Raw genomic sequence first — 21,743 nt, 5'->3', positions numbered from 1 at the left:
GTCCCAGTGGCCTTGCACAATATACGGGCTGAGTCCCAGTGGCCTTGCACAATATACGGGCTGAGTCCCAGTGGCCTTGCACAATATACGGACTGAGTCCCAGTGGCCGTGCACAATATACGGGCTGAGTCCCGGTGGCCGTGCACAATATACGGGCTGAGTCCCAGTGGCCGTGCACAATATACGGGCTGAGTCCCAGTGGCCGTGCGCAATATACGGGCTGAGTCCCAGTGGCCGTGCGCAATATACGGGCTGAGTCCCAGTGGCCGTGCGCAATATACGGGCTGAGTCCCAGTGGCCGTGCGCAATATACGGGCTGAGTCCCAGTGGCCGTGCGCAATATACGGGCTGAGTCCCAGTGGCCGTGCGCAATATACGGGCTGAGTCCCAGTGGCCGTGCGCAATATACGGGCTGAGTCCCAGTGGCCGTGCGCAATATACGGGCTGAGTCCCAGTGGCCGTGCGCAATATACGGGCTGAGTCCCAGTGGCCGTGCGCAATATACGGGCTGAGTCCCAGTGGCCGTGCGCAATATACGGGCTGAGTCCCAGTGGCCGTGCGCAATACACGGGCTGAGTCCCAGTGGCCGTGCGCAATATACGGGCTGAGTCCCAGTGGCCGTGCACAATATACGGGCTGAGTCCCAGTGGCCGTGCACAATATACGGGCTGAGTCCCAGTGGCCGTGCACAATATACGGGCTGAGTCCCAGTGGCCGTGCACAATATACGGGCTGAGTCCCAGTGGCCTTGCACAATATACGGGCTGAGTCCCTGTGGCCTTGCACAATATACAGGCTGAGCCTCTGTTCTCATCACCTACCTTATACAGACATAATGTCTCAGGATACTGTTCCATCCCAGGATGCCTTTATGGCCTGGTTAGGGGCAAAGTCTTCTAACTCAGTGGAATCCTTTTTCTCTAAAATGTCTGCCAATTTGCCCCAAGGGCAGCCTCCTGCTCCCTCCAGACCAGAGGCAATACCATCGGAGTCAGAATCCGAGAACTTTGAAGGAGAGGCGTCCGGCTCCAAACGGCCTTGGACGGGCAGTAGTGTTTCAGTCGGCAAGGGTAAGGTACCTGCCAAACGCCCAAAACCCCCTGACACTCCTTTGCATGACCCATTATCTATAGTGGACTTATGGCACGCGGATTCATCTAGTGTATCAGAGGCTTCAGCAAATCTGGTCTTTGTAATAAATATAAGTCAACTATTAATCTCCATGGACAACAGCTGGCTCCCAACCTTTTCTACAGTCTTGCCCAGAGATTTTGACTCACGCTTCGTCCGTGAGTATTTGGTGGATGAGCCCCACCTAGATGATCCCAGGATCCCAGGTTGGCGGAATTGGGCCCTAAAGACCTAGGTGCAGCCACTTACTGTTTGGAGACACATTTGTCAAGGAATTAAACCGCCACGTATCCGTGATGACATCATGGAATAAGGCCAAACTGTCAATGAGGAAGGTCTTACAGACTGACCTTTGTTTTTCTGGGAGGGCTGGTCGACCGCCAGGCCGCCAGCCGTTCATCCCAAGGCTCCTGGTACTTCCCTCAGAACCAGAGGTCCTACAGGACTCCGTTCCAACAGAGGGCCTTCAACCCACGCGGAGACGGTAGAGGCGCTTCTGGTTTTCCCAGGGGACGCTCCGTTTTCGGTAAGTCCGAATGCTTCTTGTCCTTCGTTCCCTTCCTCGGGGTTGCGGGCCATATATCATCTTTTTCCACAACTAGGTGTGGATTTTGTCGGACCCTTGGATCCCCTAACGGTGCAGGTTTTCAAGATAGTTTTTCAGCTCTTCCCCCCTTTCAAGTACGCTGACCGCCCACATCTCAGAGGGCATTACCGATCAGGCCTTAATGGTAGCAGAACTCCGCACCTTCCGCGACAAGGGGGCTATCCAGCGGGCAAAAGGACCAATCGGTTTCCTCAGCTCCTTTTTTCCTAGTATGCTAATGCTATTCTACTCTTCTCTAGCTGCCGGGAGTCCCTGCTCGCCCAGACCGATTTCGTGGTGCAGACCCTTCACCATCTCGGGTTTCTAGTCCATTCTCTCAAATCCGAACTAGTCCCAAGCCGCTTTCTCTTCTTAGGCTTCTTAGACAGCATGTCGGCGGTTCGATATATCAACCGCTTAGGGGGTTCTCGGTCCAAGTACCTCAGAGGTAACAAAGGATGTTTTCGACTTTTGCCTTGCGTGCAACATACTCTGCCGGCAGGATACCTCCCGGGCGCCGAGGTTCTCTTGGCGGACGGGTTCTCCAGACACTGGCGGGATGCGAGCGACTGGAGACTTCTCGGTCGGGTCTTGCACCTGGACCTATTTGCATCCAGGACGAATCCCCAGACGGACATTTCGAGGGTCATCCATCACCTGTGTTGGGACGGGGGGCCTTTGGTTCTGGTGACCCCCCCCCGTGGCATGCTCAGCCATGGTTTCCAGCCCTGCTGCAGTTATCGGCCCAGGATCCTCTGGAGATCCCATCTCTGTACTATCCCCTGACGGGCCCGGAGGTCCAGGTTCATGCGCTCATCCTGGAAAGACATCTCCTCCTGGTCGTATGGACGATTTCAGGGGACCCCGAACGGTCTCGGGCCTATTGGAGGCGGCTCAGTCCTTGCTCCGCAAATCTTGGGCTCCAGGTACCAGTATGTCATACCGGACAGCTTGGCGAGGCTGGGCTCCTTGGAGTTTGGGACGGCACATGGATCCCCTTGGCTCCCTTAGTCTGCCACCTTTTGTGTGGTATTCATTTATCCCGTCCTTCGGCGCTGCGCTACGGTTCTCTGTGGGAAGTAGCTGTCGTGTTAGTTTTCCATTTGGGATGGCCAGACAACGATTCACTCTCCCTCCAACAGTTGTTGGCGAAACTTACCCTTCTGTTGTCTCTTATGCTTTCGTAGGGTTTCAGATGTTAGCGCTTTGGATGCTCATGCTGTCTCTATTCTCCCCTGAGTTGTTCTCGTCTGTATCCTATCCCTTTTTTCTAGACGACCCAAAAATGTGTCGCCGGGTGTGTCAGGACTTATCTGTCACACACGACGTCGATACGTCCGGTCTTGACATCTCAACTCCTCCTCTCCTTTGTGAAACCTTTCAAGGCTGTTTTTCTTCTCCTACAAGAGCATCGGTGCTCTTTCCGTCAGGGGGGCTGCGGCCTCCTGTGCCCTTCGGGCTGGTGGAGCTTTAGTGGCTATTCTGCGAGCGGCGGATTGGTCCCGTGCCGCCACCTTTCGGGCATATTTCCGCCTGGTTTCTTCAGGGGCAATGGCGTTGGTTTCCGGCGTTAAAAATGCAAAATACGAAGCCTCCTGTCTTGCCTTAAAATTTGAAATTATTCTAGCCTTGGTGCCCGAATAATTATAATTTTAATAAAGACAGGAGGCGAGTATTTTCCCTCCCTACCCTCCCGATGGTTAGGTGTACACTCTGGGTAAGTAAGCCTGGTTTGAATTCGTTTTGTGTTTTCTTGGTTTTGTCTGCTCCGTTGCATTTGATGATTTGTGATGACTGTCAGTGATGCTCGTTCTACTGTGTTTTACCATGTTTGTGAAGAATTTGGTTCTGTTATGTCTCTCTCTCTTTGTTTCAGCTTGATACCATCTCCGTGTCATAGCGGTTCTGTTTCCCAGTTGGAGTGCATTGTCGCCTTGCTCTTGACTTTGGTTCCAGTTCAAGCCCCTGTTCTGAGTGTTGGGTTCGGTTTTACGTTGCTAGATGGTTTGCTGCGTTCTTCAGTTCCGGTTCACAGCGGACGAAAGAGGAAGAGGAAGATAGTTAAGGAGTTTATATACCACCTATGTACTGTTTCTATTGGTTGTTTTCACTTGTGTTATTAACTCTTTCTTTGCTGCTGTTGGTGAGAGTAAAGGAAGATATGCAAAATACTCGCCTCCTGTCTTTATTAAAATTATAATTATTCGGGCACCAAGGCTAGAATAATTTCAAATTATACAATAGCGTATACTTTCCCTTGGCATTTAAAACGCAATGTGACTTTTCTTAAGAAGATATTAATGGTGTTACTGATCAAAATATTTATTTACCTGCTGGACTTGGCATGATGGGTGTTCCCGGGGGGCCACCACCTCCAGGAGGACCCTGTACAAGAAATAAAGGAGTCAGTGTGGCATGTAAAAGCAGAAAAATACGTTGGGGTTTAACCCCAAGTGACAATCACATCTATAAGTTACATGGTGTGCAAAGCAGACCCCAGGAGCCAACCATGTATCTCATATGTGGTGGCACTAAGAGGTCCTCTCCTCTGCAATCACTACAAGTGATAACCTAGGACCTCCCTCCATGAAACAAGCAGAGCCGCTAGGCGTTCCGATAAACAAGCATTAGGGATGTATATTTATGCTAGGGTGGCCACATCAGCCTTTTTCTCCAGGACACATTTTACCTATGCCTGAACAGCCGGTGTATAGTAACGTTTTGCAATAAGCCGTATATCTGAGTAACTGATCCCTTCTGAAGGACACCCACTTTACATGTGAAAATAAGTCCTTTTCCCATGCGCAGGTGACAGTGGTGGTTGCCTGGAAGGGGGCCAAGAAGCTCTACAAAGATTTTCTTAAAGAATATTGAGGACGACTTATATTTAAGATAAAAGGAACTAGAATACGAACAAAAAGAAAAGTTGATACTACTGTTCCTTTAAATCTGGACATAATGCATTGAAAAAAACTTTTAACCATTTGCATGCCATAGGAAAAGAAGTTTAACAACTCCCCCATGTGTATACATTTTGTGCCTTTAAGCTCAAATTATTGACAATTTGTTCAACAATAATAAAATAATTTAAAAAAAACACAACGCGCAATGAAAACCAAATCTACCGCTTTTGATCTTATTATATAGCCAAGCACCACTCTCCCTGCAAAACGCGTCCAGATTGAGATCGCTCTTCAAATGAATATCAACATATGCACATTAAACGGCAGACAAAACAACTCGACGCAACTCAGATGTTCCCTCCACAGACAATACACAAGGGCTCTTCTTCACATCTGGATAACTATTTCTTTGACTAAATATAATGTAACATCAACTCCAATGAGAAAACAAAACCAGATGAACTTACTACATAATTCCCAGGAGACGCAGACGAGTAGGGTATCTGAAAGCAAGAGAAAAAACAAATATCAAAGTTACGCATTTATTGCTCAGATCGAGTGCCTATTGATTGCCTGTTCTCTTGATGTTATTTCGTTTTCCAAAGATACTTTTGTTGTTATGTTATATTTGTGCACTATGGGTTTGCGGTTTACAACAAAATAGGATGGAAAGAAAAATGAGAAAAAGCCCCATGCAGGGTTAGGAATGCATTAGAGAGACAGAGATCCGTCTATGGCTGATGAATAGGTGAATAGGTCTGGGCTAAACGGGATGAGCAAGTCAAATTTACACTGAAATTAGCCGTTGCTACGTGTACTCACTGAATTGGCGTTGCCCGGATTAGGCCATGGTCTGCCACCTCCTGGACCCCTGGAAAACAAACAAAAAATTGTAAAAGGAACATCACGTTTTTTTTTTAAGTTATTTAAGTGTTGTCCTTTCCAATCTCCATTCTTTTTTAATGTTAGTTTGGGTGATCGAAGATTTGGAGACATCAACAGTAACAGAAGAGAAAAATAACAATGTAGATTTTTGATCATTATATCAGGAATTTGGCAGCAAATCTCATACTGTTTCTCATACTGTTTTGGCGATTTGTAACATCAGCACTTAACTTGTGCTAATCGCCAGCACGTTAATTTGTAGAACACCCTTCTGGCGTGCAGAAAATTAACCAATTGTACTGTACTTTAACTATGTGACACTAACTTGGCTTTGTGTATATGTAATTAGGGCGCTGGCAAGCAGCCTGCCAAGACCTAACATGTAACGATATCCTGTGCCAAGAAATGTTTTCGGGTTTAGTTTTTTGTTGTTCATACCCAGGATCAGTGATAAAAAACGTGGGTGGTGGTTTCAGTATTAATTCCTGCAAGGAGACAGACGTCGTACGAGCCTCAGATCTCCTCTACCAATCTTACTCACTTTTCAATGAAGTATGGGGGATTCCTAAATTACATTGAAGTACCGGTAATACCACTCAGGGAAGCAGTGACCTCTGGCGTAAACTAAGAGCACACATGGGATGTGATGAAGAAAGGCAATAGAATGTGCTTGTGACTGAAGTTCTACTGAATGCTCAGGTTTTACCCCCATCCCGTCAGGAAAACGATGGTCTAAAGCCGTACACAGCCGAGATGTGGTACGTTGCCAGCTCCTTGTACCGGACCCTTAAAATACTTTACTACAGGGGGCACAATTTAGGTGGGACAAAGAAGCCCAAGGTGCACTGATCACACCCAGAGCTAAAGTTGCCAACCTGCTCTTGGGACAGACCTCTGCAATGAAACACGGTAAACACGCAGACACGCTTACATGTTCATTCCTGGCATCCCTGGACCACCAAGGGCATTCAGTGGCGGCCTCATTCCTCCTCCATAACTCTGCAACGATAACCAAGGGTCAGACTACCACAAAAACAAAAAAAACAAAATCAAAGAGGAAAGGGGAAAGAAAGGACAGCATGTTAATGAGAACCACTGAAAGAGTCAGCCGCATAGTGTCTACATGCACAAAAAACAGAAAGATGCTTTCATTTCACTCACACTAACATGAATGAGTGCAGCCTAACCTCCATGTGACCGATCCAGGCTGAGGATTACGTGAGAACAGATCACGCTTTCACTGGTTTGAATAACGTTTAATACTGCATAGCAAGTACTTATTACTCGGTACTGCACATGTAACCAGCATGTATTTATACCAGAGATACTCTGGAGCAACTGACTGTATTCGGATGATGCTGTGCGGCACAGAGTAGACTACTATTACATACATTAATACCAAATATACATACATGTGGGGGGGATGCTTTTGACCTAAAAAGAGCGCACAGAGAAATAAGACTGCAAAGCTGGAGTGAAGCACGGCTCCACTGTTGAGTAGGGAACGAGACACCCCACCTCTAGATGAGAGAAGCAGAACCCCGACAGGGGTATAACCCGCCACGGTAATCAGCTCGGCTGCTGATGCTCTGGGGTGGATGCTCTGGGTGGACAGCTATGTTATGGGATTCAATAGCGGTGGTCTTCACACTTACATCGCGCTAGGTTCCAAGCTCAAGCAATGTTCACAGCGCAAAGAAAGAAATGAAATGGGGATGTTCCTGAACTAAGTATATATACCTAATTCTCAAATAGAAATGAGGATGTATACAACTATACTAAGAGTATAAAAGATACACACGACATTGAATAGCACATTGAATAGCACAGTATACAGTGACGGTTACATGAGACACAATTACGTGAATGTTACAGGGGACATCCGTACTGAGGGAGCTTAAAAGGCGGCAGCATTTACTTTGTGGCCAAAAGCCATACTAATGAGAATCATCTTTTAAAGAGACTGACGCCGTTTGCTGCTACAAAAGAAGAAAAGGCCGATGGCAAAGCTACAATTATATAGCAACCACAAGAGATCTGAAATAAAGAGTTAAAGTAGGTAAAATGATATTGAGTGGCTAAAAAAATTAGTTACTTTTATGAAAATACATATATTCAAATAATGATCCACTTACCTGTGGCCCTAAGGGAACCATTCCTCTAGGGCCACTCATTCTCTGCATTGGCCCACCCATGTTTGGATGCCCTAAAAGCACGAATACAACAGTTTATAGCAGGGAAAAATGATGCATCTTAACTCAACAGGACTAAAAGCAGCAATCCATGTCCATTTTGTGTTTATACCTCTGGGAGAGGAGCAGTGCCAGTAAATTGTATTACCTTTAAACTATGTCCGAAGTTACTAAATGCCATCCTGCAGTAGTTAGCGGAAATATTAACCTTGGATTTGTGATGAAGCAGCACACCAGTATGACTTTATGGCAACGTGACTCGCATACTCCAAAAGGATGCACACACAGCGCTGGATCCGGACAGCAAACACCGGACACAAGCACTTCGGCAATTTAACCCCGTTTATATCACGCTCTGCTACTTCTGGAGACCTCGGCAGCACCACGCGAGATCTCGTCAAATCATGGTCAATGGCCATGATGGAGACATTTCCACTGAGATGGGATAGAACGTGGGCATACCCCAGGCGTGGCTTTTGAATTAAATTACTGTATGTTTAGATGTAGACAAGGCAATGTGTGAAAGCCTTCACAATGTGTTACACACGTCACTCAATCGTCTCACAGCCGTCCAGAGGCCAAAACACGATCCTTAAATATATACAAGTACAACGCTTCGTAGGAGTCGTCTGTTTTGGTTATCTTACCAAATACATATATCAATGTGCAAAAAAACCTGCTCTTTGGTATTCTTGCATTTATCATGTAAACCGATGGTCCAGAACCCTTCAGAAAGGCACTGCTCTGATTTTGTACTGCTAAAGCCTGATCCAAATCCACAATACAAAGCATCTGCTACAGAGACATACAGCACAGGAGAGGAATCTATGTTGAGAACCTCAGCTTCTCCGTAAATTGAGAAGTTAGCTCAAACAGACCTTTTACCCCAAGAAAGATTCAAAAAGGGTAAAAAAAGGGTGTTTCGGCAGCACTTACCTTGCTGTCTTGATGGGTCCATCCCGCTGGGGAGTAATGTCTGGCTTCCTGGAACACCCCCAAGTGCCTTAATAACGGAAACATGTTTCTTTATTACACAGAGGACACGGATGAGAGACACACTGGTGGGGATTTAAGTTGTATTTACCTGGTTGGGTATTCTTAAATGAGGCCTTGCTCCGCCAGGATACCGAGGAGACATGAAAGGCTGGAAAAACAAGAACAGCATAAATAACCACGTCCAAAAGTATCAGAGGGCAACGCACGATCCACAGCTTGTGTTTGTCAGTGTATTTCTTTTTATATATATAATTTAAAATGTTCGTCTTAGGGAAAACTGAGATTTACTGAATGTGGCAGATTCAGAATCACTTAAAAATCACTTGGCCTCCTGTCCTAAAGTTCTCTGTTCTTCATACACCTTACCAAAGGCTGCCTAAACCAAACAAGAATCCGCAAAACCCAAGAAACTTCAGAAAGTTAACAAGGGAGAGATAAGACAATGGAGAGGAATAACCAATCACATCCTGAGAACAGGAAGTTATGATACTTTAATGGCGTGTGTATATTTATACACACAATATATACATACTATACACACAAACACACACACATACAGACACACACTCTGCCACTCAAACGTTTGGGGTAACTGCTGTTTTCATGAGAAACAAGGATATTTCTAGTTGTAACAGAATAGCGAAAGGGTTTTTTTTTAATGATCAATTAGCCTTTTAACCTTAAACGTGGATTAGTGAACACAATGTGCCACTGGAACACAGGAGTGATGGGAGTGATAAAGGGGCTCTGTGAAGATGAAGATATTCCATTAAAAACCATCCGTTTCCAGCCAGTAGTATTTTAGAATATTAACACCGTCTGCGATGGATTTCTGATCCATTTCGTCGGTATATTGGAACACAAAGGCGCTATATAGAAACTAATATATAGCTGGATGATTGATATGGCATCAGTTGATTTCTTCAATGGCATATGCTAACACCAATAATTTACAACAGGCATACAATCAGGTTTTCAGTTTATAGAAACATATGCTCGTACATACAGGAGCACTCGCAGACACTCAGTTACACGGGTTAGGATTGTGAAACATTCCTCTTTATGTCAAATTTTGTCAGTGTAACATCTGCACAGGAAAGACTAGAGGTCTCTTCTCCTTCATCCAACCTCGTTTTGTCATCTCAGAACATTTCTAAAACTGCAATAAACAGTGGAAAATTCTGACGCTGAAGACACGGGATCTTTACCTTCATAGATATCCTTCAATAAAGATATGAAAAATGGCGCTCAGGTTGCAGAAGTGGTCAGCAAGACCTTGCATTTAGATAACGGCGTTGTACTTGTAGTTACACAGACATGTACCATTGCCGTGTTGTATCAAAAGAACTTTTCATTGGCCAAAATAACATCAATTGCATGTTCCAAAAGGTGCCGTACAATAAAGACAGCTCCAGAAACTACGCATGTTGGAGTGGACTCAGGACCATCTTAGAATTGGTTATCTGACTGGGTCTCTGACCTCCTTGGACAGCAGTATGGGTGTGGAGACATGTTTCTGGCCTCCTACCTGACTGTGGGGTCCTATCATGGAATTGTTGAGGTTGTGAGGTAGGTGCTGTGCGTGTGGTGATGGCTGTGAACCTGGAGGGCCCTAGAGAGTAAGGAGACCGGGTACATTGTTAGAAATAGATTGGAAGGACTTGCTTCTGACACTTAAAGCCATTAATGTTTACACTGTCATACTGATTGTACATATATGTAAGTATCCTGTACACAGACCAAGAACACTGATCTGAAGGTCCACAAATACTGAGGAGTAAATGTTCAGCGACCTGTTCCTTAATGGGCAGAATGTCAGCGGTGCGTGCTACAAAGGAGATCACCAAACTTCCCCAGACTCGTAATGAACCACGATAACCACCTCCAAGGCGACGTGAATATATACAAATACAGAAATCCATGCTCACTCGTTATTCTCAACTGACAATTAGTTACACATTCAGTACATCTCAGAACTGATCTGAAACACAAAGTTCTCAAATCATCTTAATCATTCCATTATTAAATTTGAATGATCTGTAAAACTGAGGGCTTTGTTAAACTATGTTAAAAGTCTTTGTTAATACAGTCACATACACATATTCATACAGACATTTTAATACATTCCTTTTTTTTATTTTTTTTTACATATACTGATATAAATTTTATAATGAAGACTTTAACATTGCATCTGGAGCCTCGCGTTAACTAAACGTGTTAAGCTTTGATCTCTCAAACTTTTGCCAAGTAAGAATCTCTATTGTGCACCCACAGATTACATACAAAATCTCCATTTCGAGACCGACGCATCACTCATCTTTCTCATATTGACACAGATATTATTTTGGGTACAATAACAGTTTTTCGCACTCATTACTTGACCCTTTCTGATAAATGGATACATTTTATTACAAAAAGATTCTGCTCGTTACTTTTTCAGATGAAGTGATGGAGGCAGAATCTGCAAAGTACTTTCGGCCTCTCCATACGTTTTAATTGTAGGCTGGCATTTTTGCTCTAAAGTATAAGTGCAGATAAAATCGGAATCCAAGAAAATATGGCGTACTGGGGGATGTGTGAGTGCGGGATGGTAATGCATCACGCGGATCAATAAGGGTCTACACGGCTGATATAAACAATGATACAACAGCGGCTAACTTTTGGGTGAAGCCAAAAAAAGAAAAAAATATATATTTTATAATCTAAATATTGATAATAAAATATTTAAAAAAACGTGTTCAATCTTTTCAGTATTAATGTATTTACTTAAGCATTGTCCATACAACTTTTTATATCTCCTACAAACACTTAATACATCCCATAGACCATACAAGGATCCAATAAGCTATTAAACTGGACATTCTCTAGCCTGTAAGCGCGTTTGAGCTGGGTCCTCCTCACCTGTTGTCTCTGTTAGTCAATTTGTTATGTTACTTACTACTTGTTATGTCCTGTCTACCCATTGTACAGTGCTACGGAATTTGATGGCACTATATAAAACAATAAAAATTGTAATAATAATAATGTGAGGGACAGAAAATAGACCAATGTCGTGAATCCTTCCCGTACATAAATTAGACAAAATTCTTCATACTTCCACTAGATGGCAGTGTATGCATTACAAAATAAATGCCCCAAATAGCGCACTTGCTTGTGAGAAACGTGTAATGGTCTGTGGAGATTTCTACTGAAATAAACATTTCCTAGGGGCACACCATTAGACGCTGCACCTTTTTTTCTTCATTTTACCGTATTGAGAGAATTTTTTTTAATGTAACCCCCTATACGACTCATGGTTTGGTCCATGGGCAGCCATAAGCCATTGCAGGAACCTCACAGTCTGAGAAACATAACGGCATAACAGTTGCCACTACAAACCGAGTGACACGAGAACTTCCCTCCCCATTTACATTATTATAACAATTACTTGAGCACATGTGGTGTTAAGAAAATGTGTCAACAGTTCTTAAATAACTTGTGCTTATGCAGTACTTGGCATCACTACCGGTGGAAGTTATTGAAGAACGTGTGAAATGTAATCAGAGTTGTAACAGCCATGGATGAAGGCAAACTATGTGCCATGGTCCCTGTCACTTTCTAAAATTCACCTAAAAAAGTACTTCTTTACACGTGTGCCTATTAAACGATGGGCTGTACATTGCAGGGCACATTGCATACGCCGCATCATAATGTAATGGAAATAACTGCTCGCTAGGAGTGTAACTGGTCGGTGAGTTAAAGCCATCTGGTCTTTGTAGTCTACCGATTCTAAAGCGTGAAAGCACACAGTCGTTGCCCTTGTTACATCGTTTGGCGTGCAGATGTTGCCCTACGTATGAAGGTGAAACACTTCTACGCGTTTTCACTCCCAAGACGCACATGGTATCGACATACAGCAGACACACTGTCGTCTACCCAAATATCTAAGCTAATTTAGGTTTTGGAGACACAACTGTAAGAGACATTGATTGTTGTTTTTTTTAAGGAGTCAACAAGCAATCCCAGAAAATTTAACAGCACGAAAAAACTAGTAGCTAGCCATGTCATCTCAGAGGTCACGGCCGTCCCGTACCCAGTTCAAAGAAGCTTGCAAACATGTTTTAGACCTGAGGAGGTCCATAAAAACCAGACTATTTTCTCTGTGACCAGTCCAACAATATGTAGATAGGAAAATATACCAAATAATGCTAATTTGGGCTAAGCTTGGTGCGGATGCCGAAGAGACGAATGCTTTCTACACACAGCTGCATCTTGCTGCAGACAGACCGTACGAGCAGTTCTTGATTTCACTTTATGTCTGTGTATTTACCTGGAAGAAGCCGGGAGGGACGGGGCCTACTGGCATTCCATCCCCTGGAGGAATGTTTCCTAGAACTGGACTGGGGGCAGCTGCAGCGCTCTGGAAAGAAAAAAAGAAGGAACGTCAGTGAGCGGGGCCTTTGCTTTTACACGGCCAAACGCGAGGGACTGGAAGCTTGTGAGCGGGACTCTCTATACCTAGTGTATCGCTTCGTCTAACCCATTGAACGTATTTACCCTAAAAACCACTGCGTGAATTGTGGGCACTATATAAAGAATATTATTATTATTATTAATAACTTCATCAACAACATTCACTTCTGGCTAATAAAATCAACACATCTCAATCTTTAGAAGATTCATACAGTCTCGCACTCCGGATATCAGTAGATTTGGAGAAATGAGGCGAGATTAATTAAAGCGAGCTGCAGAAAGGATTCAGACGGGTTTCGTTTCTACCTCTTGGCAGGTCAACTACTTTGGGCACTTCAGAAGTGTTCAAGGGGAATATCAATATATGTGACTGGTATTCGGAAACCATTCTGGGTCTTGAGGGTTAAAGGTTATACAGTGGGCTTACCAGAAACAGTATTTGTGGGTGCAAAAATCCCTATTAAAACAATCTAAAATAATGACTGAAGTTAATGCCTTCCCCCTGTTCTATCAGCAGCAGGGTATAAGAATTCACGTATGTAGACACAGTCCGGTATATAAAATGCTAAAGTACATCTTGACATGGCTTATGATGCCGCTATTCATTTCATCACACTTTAAAACTATTTCAGTTAATCACAATTTTATTTCAAGCCTTTAAGTGATGTTTATATATATATATATATACACATTATATAGAGTTTATATATAAATTATATAATTTAGCAGAAACACGAGTTAGAAGCACAAATTGCTGATGAGAATCCAAACATGGAGTGATAATCCTTATTTTAACAAAGGGTTAACAAAAATATAATTTATACATCATTTCATATTATATGATAATCTGTATTAGTCAATACTAAGAGTCAAACTTTGCAAATGCAGTATAATTCTGGGTGGTAATTCTTAAAAAGGATGAAAAAAATTAAAGGCTAGAAAAGTGCTCTTTTTTTGAATTAGGAAAAGCGATAGCATTATACAAATACACCTCGGGGACGATACATGTGCCTTGTGATGGCCCGTTAATAAAAGGTCATTCATTGAGACCTAAAGAAGCAGCTAAAAGGGATCTTTACAGCAAGAACAATAAAGATGTGGAATTCGCTACCTACAGAGGTCGTGCTAACACATTAAACTGATCTCTCTAAATATAAACTGGATTATCGTTTAGCATGGAAGAATACTATGTGATATAGTGGGTTATAATGAGAGGATCAGGTACAGTTTGTGGATCCTGGGAGAAATCGGATTGCCACAGTGGAAATGGGGTTTTGCCATCTTCTGAAATGTCAGACATTGGCGTAGAACAAGTTATAAGTCCCTCTTCTACCTAATATATATATATATATATATATATATATATATATATATATATATACATACATACATACATACATACATATGCACACACACACACACACACACAGGCAAATCACTACATTGTGACACGCACCGAGATGTATTTTAATGAAGTTACCAGTGTGAACATTAACGTGAGAGTGCCTTTGCGGCAGAGTGGGCTACATTAAAATCATCGGCATGATTGGCAATTGTTTTGTTTCTTACACCTGTGAATCAATGGCTTCTGTCTTCTCTTTCACCGTATAGACAATTTAATTTGCCCAATATTTTATAAATAAAGCAAATTGATGTTACATCAAGAAGTCATTATACTAATGAGGTTTCAATATACGAGTGGCACCGCGATGTGCTCACTGATGTCTTTCCATTGTCTTGCTGGCATTTCATAAAATAGAACTCATTATATGCATTGAGAGAAACAATTTGGCCACTGAAAGTCTAATATATATATATATAAAAAGTCTGTTTTCTTTATTATGGTGTTTTAAGTGTATTTATTCTGAAACATTATGAAAGGACAGTGGAGTCATCTGAAAGTGTTCACTCATATACATTTATGTTATGGAGAAAATAAATGCAATTTGCCCAAAATAAGAGACAGCGGTTTGCTAATATACACCTTGCGTGTGATCCCTAATAAGATATTACAGCGTTTCTTAATGGCTGATTAATGGCCAGTTTGACACCGTAGAAGGCAACAGATGGGGTGCAGGGACCAATGCCCTCTGCTCCGAGGGGCGTTAAAAACAAATTTTTACGCTACTTCAAGTTGTATTGTATTCCCGTAAAGCGCCGTCCCCTCTGGATTTACAGACTCCAGCAAAGTAGAACAGCGCAAGACTGGAACCGATGTGCTGCGAAGAATGGATGTAAAGAAACACTTCAAGCTTCCAAGTAACCGTACTGCGGTCACCGGAATCATAATGACACCGGTATGGAAGGACTGAGGGACAAGAGCCCCTTAATCCCAGTAGCCGGGGACCACCGAGCTCCATGTCTCTCAGGATTTTCGGAGATTTTGTTCAGACGGACTGGCTTTATACAGACAAACGTCTCTAAATCCAGGCTTCCAGCAATGAGCTCTTCTAAGCAGCCTGATATACACCCGCTTCTGTACACCCCATCATTTGCAGAAGAAGGAAAGAAATATATGCTCAAACCTGTAACACGAAACACAAGGTTTGCACATAATGAAATCCTCATGTTAGTGTAATAACTATTGGCAGAAGCCACCAGCCACTTTGCTGCATATCCAGGAGAGGAGCTGCATTATACTTCCCTACAAAGAGCTTTCGGGTATCATGGTTGGATTCCATTAACCCCTAAGTGTCCAGGTCTAAATTACAGAGGAGTAACCGACTGTGACCCAACATTAGAAGTAAAAACAGTTAGACCAAACATAACCCACCAGCTGGTAAACTCTAACTCCCATGATCCTCGATAACTGGAGTGCTAGGCGGTGAGAGTCGCCTGAAACCCGGTTATACTCCATTTGGCACCATCTTATTTCAAGACATAGTCAATCATATCTCCTCTGGCTCCAATGCAGAGCACAATTCTTATATCAGGAAACAATTAGGAGATTGGGGTAACATATACGTTCATCATGGACATCTGGTTTAATAACCATGTTTAATAAGAAAAAACACTACATAAACCAGTAAGGTAACCCATTTTATGCACGTAACTTACTGCATATTTTTTAAATTCCCTCAAATGTAACTTTTCTCTCTATTCCTCCCTTTGACATCAAATTCCTAGAAACGTGCCCAACCAACAACACACATTACAGGGTGTGTACACGGAGCGTGAGCGAGAGATCCATGCGTTTGAAAAGCCAGAAAATAATGATCTGTTCAATTGCATTAACCTTTCAGTTTCTCTCAGAGACATATATGTGTCGGATATGCTGCAGATTATTACTGTTGAAATACAAAATTCATATTCTTTTAGGTGTTAAACTGAAACATGGAAATAATTTATGTATAATATTATCTGTGTGATAGACATATAAACATGATGCCACCAAAAAATGTTGGTAAAAGGTGTAATTCCACCAATTTCCAGTAGGTGTCACTCTCCATCTCTGTGCTAATTTACGGTATGTTTGGAGAAGAAAAAAAACTAAAGTAAAAAATGCCTTTTTTGTACTCAAAGCAAGGGACGGGGCATGGACTCTGCTGGAGACTGACAGGACTGTATTTTTCTTGGAATCCACAAGACAGTTTATCTACTTTCAGTTCACTGGAATATGACATTTGAAACTGAAGAAATGAGTAGGAGAGAGCGCGCAAAGGCGGGAACAAGAGGTTGAATTTTATCGTTTGTAACTGGCCTGTCCCAGTGCATAGCATACTGGTGGCTTCCTGAGATACCGTCATAACGGCTTCTTTTAACGGGATTTATCATTACATTTTTATTGTAAAATTTTAAATGCTGGTAAGTTTCCATTTAAAAAAAATAAAAATTCACAAAATAAAAACCGCTTTGTGCCATCTGGCACGACATGGCACAGGCGAGAATACGTAGGGTGGACTGTGGAATGAACAGGAAAGGACAGGTCTGTGTCAGTTCTTTGTTAATGAATACAAGCCTTCTTTTGCGTGTATCTGTAGCGCCGGTGGGGCACAATCTGAGACGCTATGAGTTTCGAATGGACGGGCAATAACGTGATCCGACCATAGACTCATTGTGTAGGTAGGGATTCAACTTCTGGCATCATATGCATCCGTTCAGAAGTTCATTTACAGGGACTGTCATAGCTTTTTGTCGCATGTATAATATGCGTATGCTGAAATAACTAAAATGCATGAATAGCATGTTGGGGATTTGGATCTATTCACAAGACTGAAAATGACATGAGGTCACATCAGGAACTTTGCTGCGGTAGCATTATTTGGGGCTATGGACCGAGTGTCTCCACGAGGTTTGTCTGATACAGGGGTAGTAGTGTTAGTGTGCAGTGACTCGGGTTCATGTCTTCTTCAGTGGTGCTGGTGTGTGTGCGCATGTGTGTGCGCATGTTCCCCGACACGCTGACAACATCAGAAATCCAAACAATCCCTTTACACACACAGGTAGCAGACAGCAGCAATGGGTTTTGTGTGTTGTACAGCATGCAGCCTGACTTATAACATTAAGATCAACTATACTGCGCGACAGGAAGAAATGGATTTGCATCTCGGCTTCCACATAGCTTGATAAATAACTAAATGAAAATGTGATACAGTTGGCTACACACGGCTGTAATGATTTAGTACAAGGAACAGAACGAAAAAAAACAAGGCTGTAACAATCTTGCAGACCAAGAATACAAGATGGGATTTACATTGCAACAGAAGGGGGGGGGGAGGGTGGAAAACACTAAATATAAAACAGGATGGCATCGGTTAAACTGCGGGCACGGAATTCATCTACAACTAAATAAAAACACAAGCAGAATGAAATCACCCAGACTACGCGCCACTTTATTCTCGCAGTCTCCTAATGACCAGTTTTTAAAAGCTGCAGATAATGAGAATAAGGCGGATTTAATTCTTCACATAGAATGGGTAATAAACATAGCAAACGAATAAAAAGATGGCTCTTCTCATTTGTAACCCCATCAGTCCCGCAAACCTTTATTCAAATATATTTCTGCGGCATGAGCCTTTTAGACTGCATGGTGTATATTTCGATACATTAGCACCTCCAGCGAGACACGAGGGGTTAAAAAAATAAAATAAAATCACAGCTAGCACTAGAACCGGTACAAGCTGCAAGAAACCTTAATATTTTATAGTTTTTGCCCTTATTGTTAAACCAGTCAGGTATATCGTGTGCCTTATGCACAACGCTTAAATGCTGTAGACCTCGTATAGAAGTCTATGGCGCCGCCAGACGTACATGGAAGATCCAGAGACTGAACGCAAACAGAACACAAACGTCTACCTTCATTCTTCCATTAGAGAAAAGGGTGTATGTGGTAACCCTGTGGGAACAATATTAGAGTCAGAGAGATACCCCGTCTTTGTAGCATCGCAGCATCTCCCATTGCTTTAATTCTAATATTAAAATTGCTGGGGATGTTTCTGCCCTTGAGAGAATCATTCATCTTCATCAGTAGCTGTCGGAGAATAAACCCTTTTACACAACCGATGAGAGTCAACTTCCAACCCTACAAAGAAACTTTAAAACCATTGAGTGATGTTTGTTTTAAGCTTTTAACGCTTTAATTACCAAATTAGTGTAATTCTACTTATGAGGGGTGCCAACTAGTAGAAGCAACACACAAAAACGTACTCAATAATGGTCTTTAAAAGGCTTGGTGCAGACACAGAACATCCTGCTTTGGTGTGAATTCTTCGGACTATGTAACCAGAAGTAACTGCTTCTTTCCGCTGTAACTTTAATGCTGAAGTACTAGTTAGGAGTATAGAGTCTTTTTGACTCTATTGTATCTATTGCTACAAAGAAAAAGACGGCAAATATATTTTTATATTTCTTGCACTTGGACTGCAGGTAGGGAGCCCGTAATTCCAGGATGGGGGAAGAGAGGCCGCCTGCCATCAGTAGGGTCTTCAAACATTAATTAACCTTAATTACTTTTTTGTATAGTATGTTTAAACTTGTATAAAAATGTTATACGTGGGCTTGCAACATACAAGTTCAGACATATAATCAGGAATCATTTCTGGAAAAATCCTAAATCCTAACAAACATTAAAATGACATTGGCAACTTAACCTATAAAAAAAATGCAAAAACATGTATCTGTGGCACTAAAGGATTACATTCAAATACACAAACACTATACACACACACACACAGTACTGTGCAAAAGTGTTGGGCAAATGTGACAAAAATGCTGTAAAGTAAGAATGCACATGATAATTCTTACAAAACGCAAAGTGAATGAACAGAAGAAAAATCTCAAATTAAATCAATATTTGGTATGATCACCCTTTGACTGTAAAACAGCATCAATTCTTCTAGGTGTGTGATTAAACAATTAGACCAAACAGGTGCCAATGGTCATCAATTTAATGTGTAGGTTGAAACATCTGGCTGTGAAGGGAAGTGAGCATGAAGTTGTCCAGCAGGGCTATCAGCTCAGAACTGGGAGAAAAGAGTGGGACCCTGATATTTACCCATCTACTGTCCAGAGAAGTCTGGTCAGAAGTGGTCTTCATGAAAGTCTTGTAGTCAAAAAGCCAAACCACCGATGTGGAAATAAGGCCAAGTGACTCAAATACTCATGAAAACACAGCAACTGGAGAGCAGAAAAATGGCAGCAGGTTCTCTGGACTGGGGAGGCAGCAGGAGGCAGTTTGCCGAGGGGCTGGAGAGTGGTACAAGAATGAGTGAAGAATGGTGAAGGTTCCTTGCTAGTTTGGGGATGCATTTCTGCAAATGGAGTTGGAGATTTAGTCAGAGTTATTGGTCTCCTTAATGCTGAGAAGTCCAGGATGTTTTGTTTTTTTTAACCTAATTATAATTTGTTACCACCATACACACATTTTCAAAATTAAATAACTTTTGACCTCAGCATCCACTAAACATGACTGAGGGGGGCCGTGTAACACCGTGGAGACTACTGTTCATAATCGGTGATCTAGACAAAGGCTTCTGTGGCCACTCCTAAGCAAAGCTGAAACCTGGCATTCCTGCCAATTACAGCAACATTTCAACACATAAAATGCTCGTCTCATTCAAGGTTGAATAGGAACGAAAAGTTTTTGCACAGGCAAGCATTTTCCTTTTGTCGTAGATTCTGGCTGAGGACACGGCTACGGCAGGAAATAAAAATTACACTGCTCAGGAAGGAAGCTAATGAGCTCCCCTCCTCCAAATGCCATTAGACAGCTTCCTGAATACACGAGAAGCACGACTGCTAACACAGGCAACCCAAACTTCAGTACATGCCATGCTCCTGGCTACACGGCAAACTCTATAAATACGCAGACGCAGGGTGGTCTCCCCTTAAATAATTGCTCCATCGAACAAGGGGGGGGGTCATACAGACGAATTACAATATTTTAATATGCAAATACATTGCAGTACTAATAAACTAGAGCGGCAACCACCGTAAAGCACATGGATAAATACAAATTCTCAATTTTATATATATATATATATATGCAGTAGCCTCCCTGTGTTTTCCTGAAGACTAGGAGATCGGACGGTCAGCCTGAACATAAACATAGCGGTAAAACCATTTTTGGAGAATCTGACAATATTTACATAATTTTCAACCATCTATAGCATTCTAAAAACAACACACTATGTATCAATTTAAGATTCGTTTGTACCACACGCGGTGCCCTATTTTTTCTCCGCTTAGCAGGATGCTGGGAAATATACATTTTGCATTTTGTTTCTTTAGTACGCCAATATTTTTACACAGAGACACAGAATTCGATAAGAACCATTCGGCCCGTCTAGTCTGCCCATTTTTCCTGACGTACATTACAAAATAAATATAGAATATACACATATTTTTATATATAGCTGTCAACCTACCACCTTCACTTGTTTATGGTTTACATCTCCTATACAATGAGAGAGGAAAATCCCAATATGCATTTCCTTCTTTTTTATGACATAGTTATGTCTTATCCGTCAGTTTTTCTAAATGCAACTCATGCTTTTATGAGAAACACTACAGAGCCGCTCGGTTGATCCCTGTTCTATGACCTGACTGAGCACAAACTCGGTCGTTAGGGAAAAATGTAATTGATGTATGTGAATGAGTATCCCCAATGTGCATGCGCAAGAGCCCCCATGGTGGTACCCGACACGTGGGGAAGCATCTGCCTGGGAAGTAAACAACCTGAGTTTCTCTGTGAAGCTGGGGAAAAAAATAATCGTAGTTTTCTTCCTTGGAGAAAGAATTCTGCCACAACTGACCCTTTAAGAGTGATTGGTCATGGCAAGAAGAAATAATGCAAGGCAGATCAATAAATAATGTATCAATAATGCATGCCTGTAATGGAGGTGATGCGTGCGTCCAGTAATTACTTAATCATAACATGGCAGGAACGAATGACATTTCCAATAACTGCTCCCCGTGATGGGGGGGGCATCATTCCCTCGCTTATAATGGAAATTATACATAAAAAAAACTGTTTGGGTGCAGTGAACGTTAAGGTAATAAATCAGATTGGGACACAAAGGATGCAGCTGCTATGACAAGGCAGCTCATGGGCTTGTTTGGTAGAGTTTCATTCATAAACAAAGCAGAATAATAATTGAG

The 21,743-nt window shown here is 42.4% G+C and overlaps 1 protein-coding gene across 2 annotated transcripts in view; it reads right to left on the bottom strand.

The window, feature by feature from the left end:
* Positions 1-21,743, bottom strand: part of SSBP2 (single stranded DNA binding protein 2) — a 73,137-nt gene that overhangs the window by 4,933 nt on the left and 46,461 nt on the right. Inside the window, exons 5-13 of one of the 2 annotated variants that reach the window (XM_053475180.1) lie at positions 13,003-13,092; positions 10,222-10,305; positions 8,782-8,841; positions 8,634-8,700; positions 7,641-7,711; positions 6,437-6,504; positions 5,443-5,491; positions 5,088-5,123; positions 4,048-4,102 (exon numbers count right to left, since the gene is read on the bottom strand). In XM_053475180.1, the coding sequence (XP_053331155.1) occupies positions 4,048-4,102; positions 5,088-5,123; positions 5,443-5,491; positions 6,437-6,504; positions 7,641-7,711; positions 8,634-8,700; positions 8,782-8,841; positions 10,222-10,305; positions 13,003-13,092 (580 nt within the window). The remainder of the gene's footprint in view (positions 1-4,047; positions 4,103-5,087; positions 5,124-5,442; positions 5,492-6,436; positions 6,505-7,640; positions 7,712-8,633; positions 8,701-8,781; positions 8,842-10,221; positions 10,306-13,002; positions 13,093-21,743) is intronic. The other variant, XM_053475188.1, reaches the window with a different exon arrangement.

Source organism: Spea bombifrons, chromosome 1 (genome assembly GCF_027358695.1).
Source record: "Spea bombifrons isolate aSpeBom1 chromosome 1, aSpeBom1.2.pri, whole genome shotgun sequence".
NCBI classification, from domain to species: domain Eukaryota; kingdom Metazoa; phylum Chordata; class Amphibia; order Anura; family Pelobatidae; genus Spea; species Spea bombifrons.
This window is presented reverse-complemented; position numbering and strand designations above follow the sequence as displayed.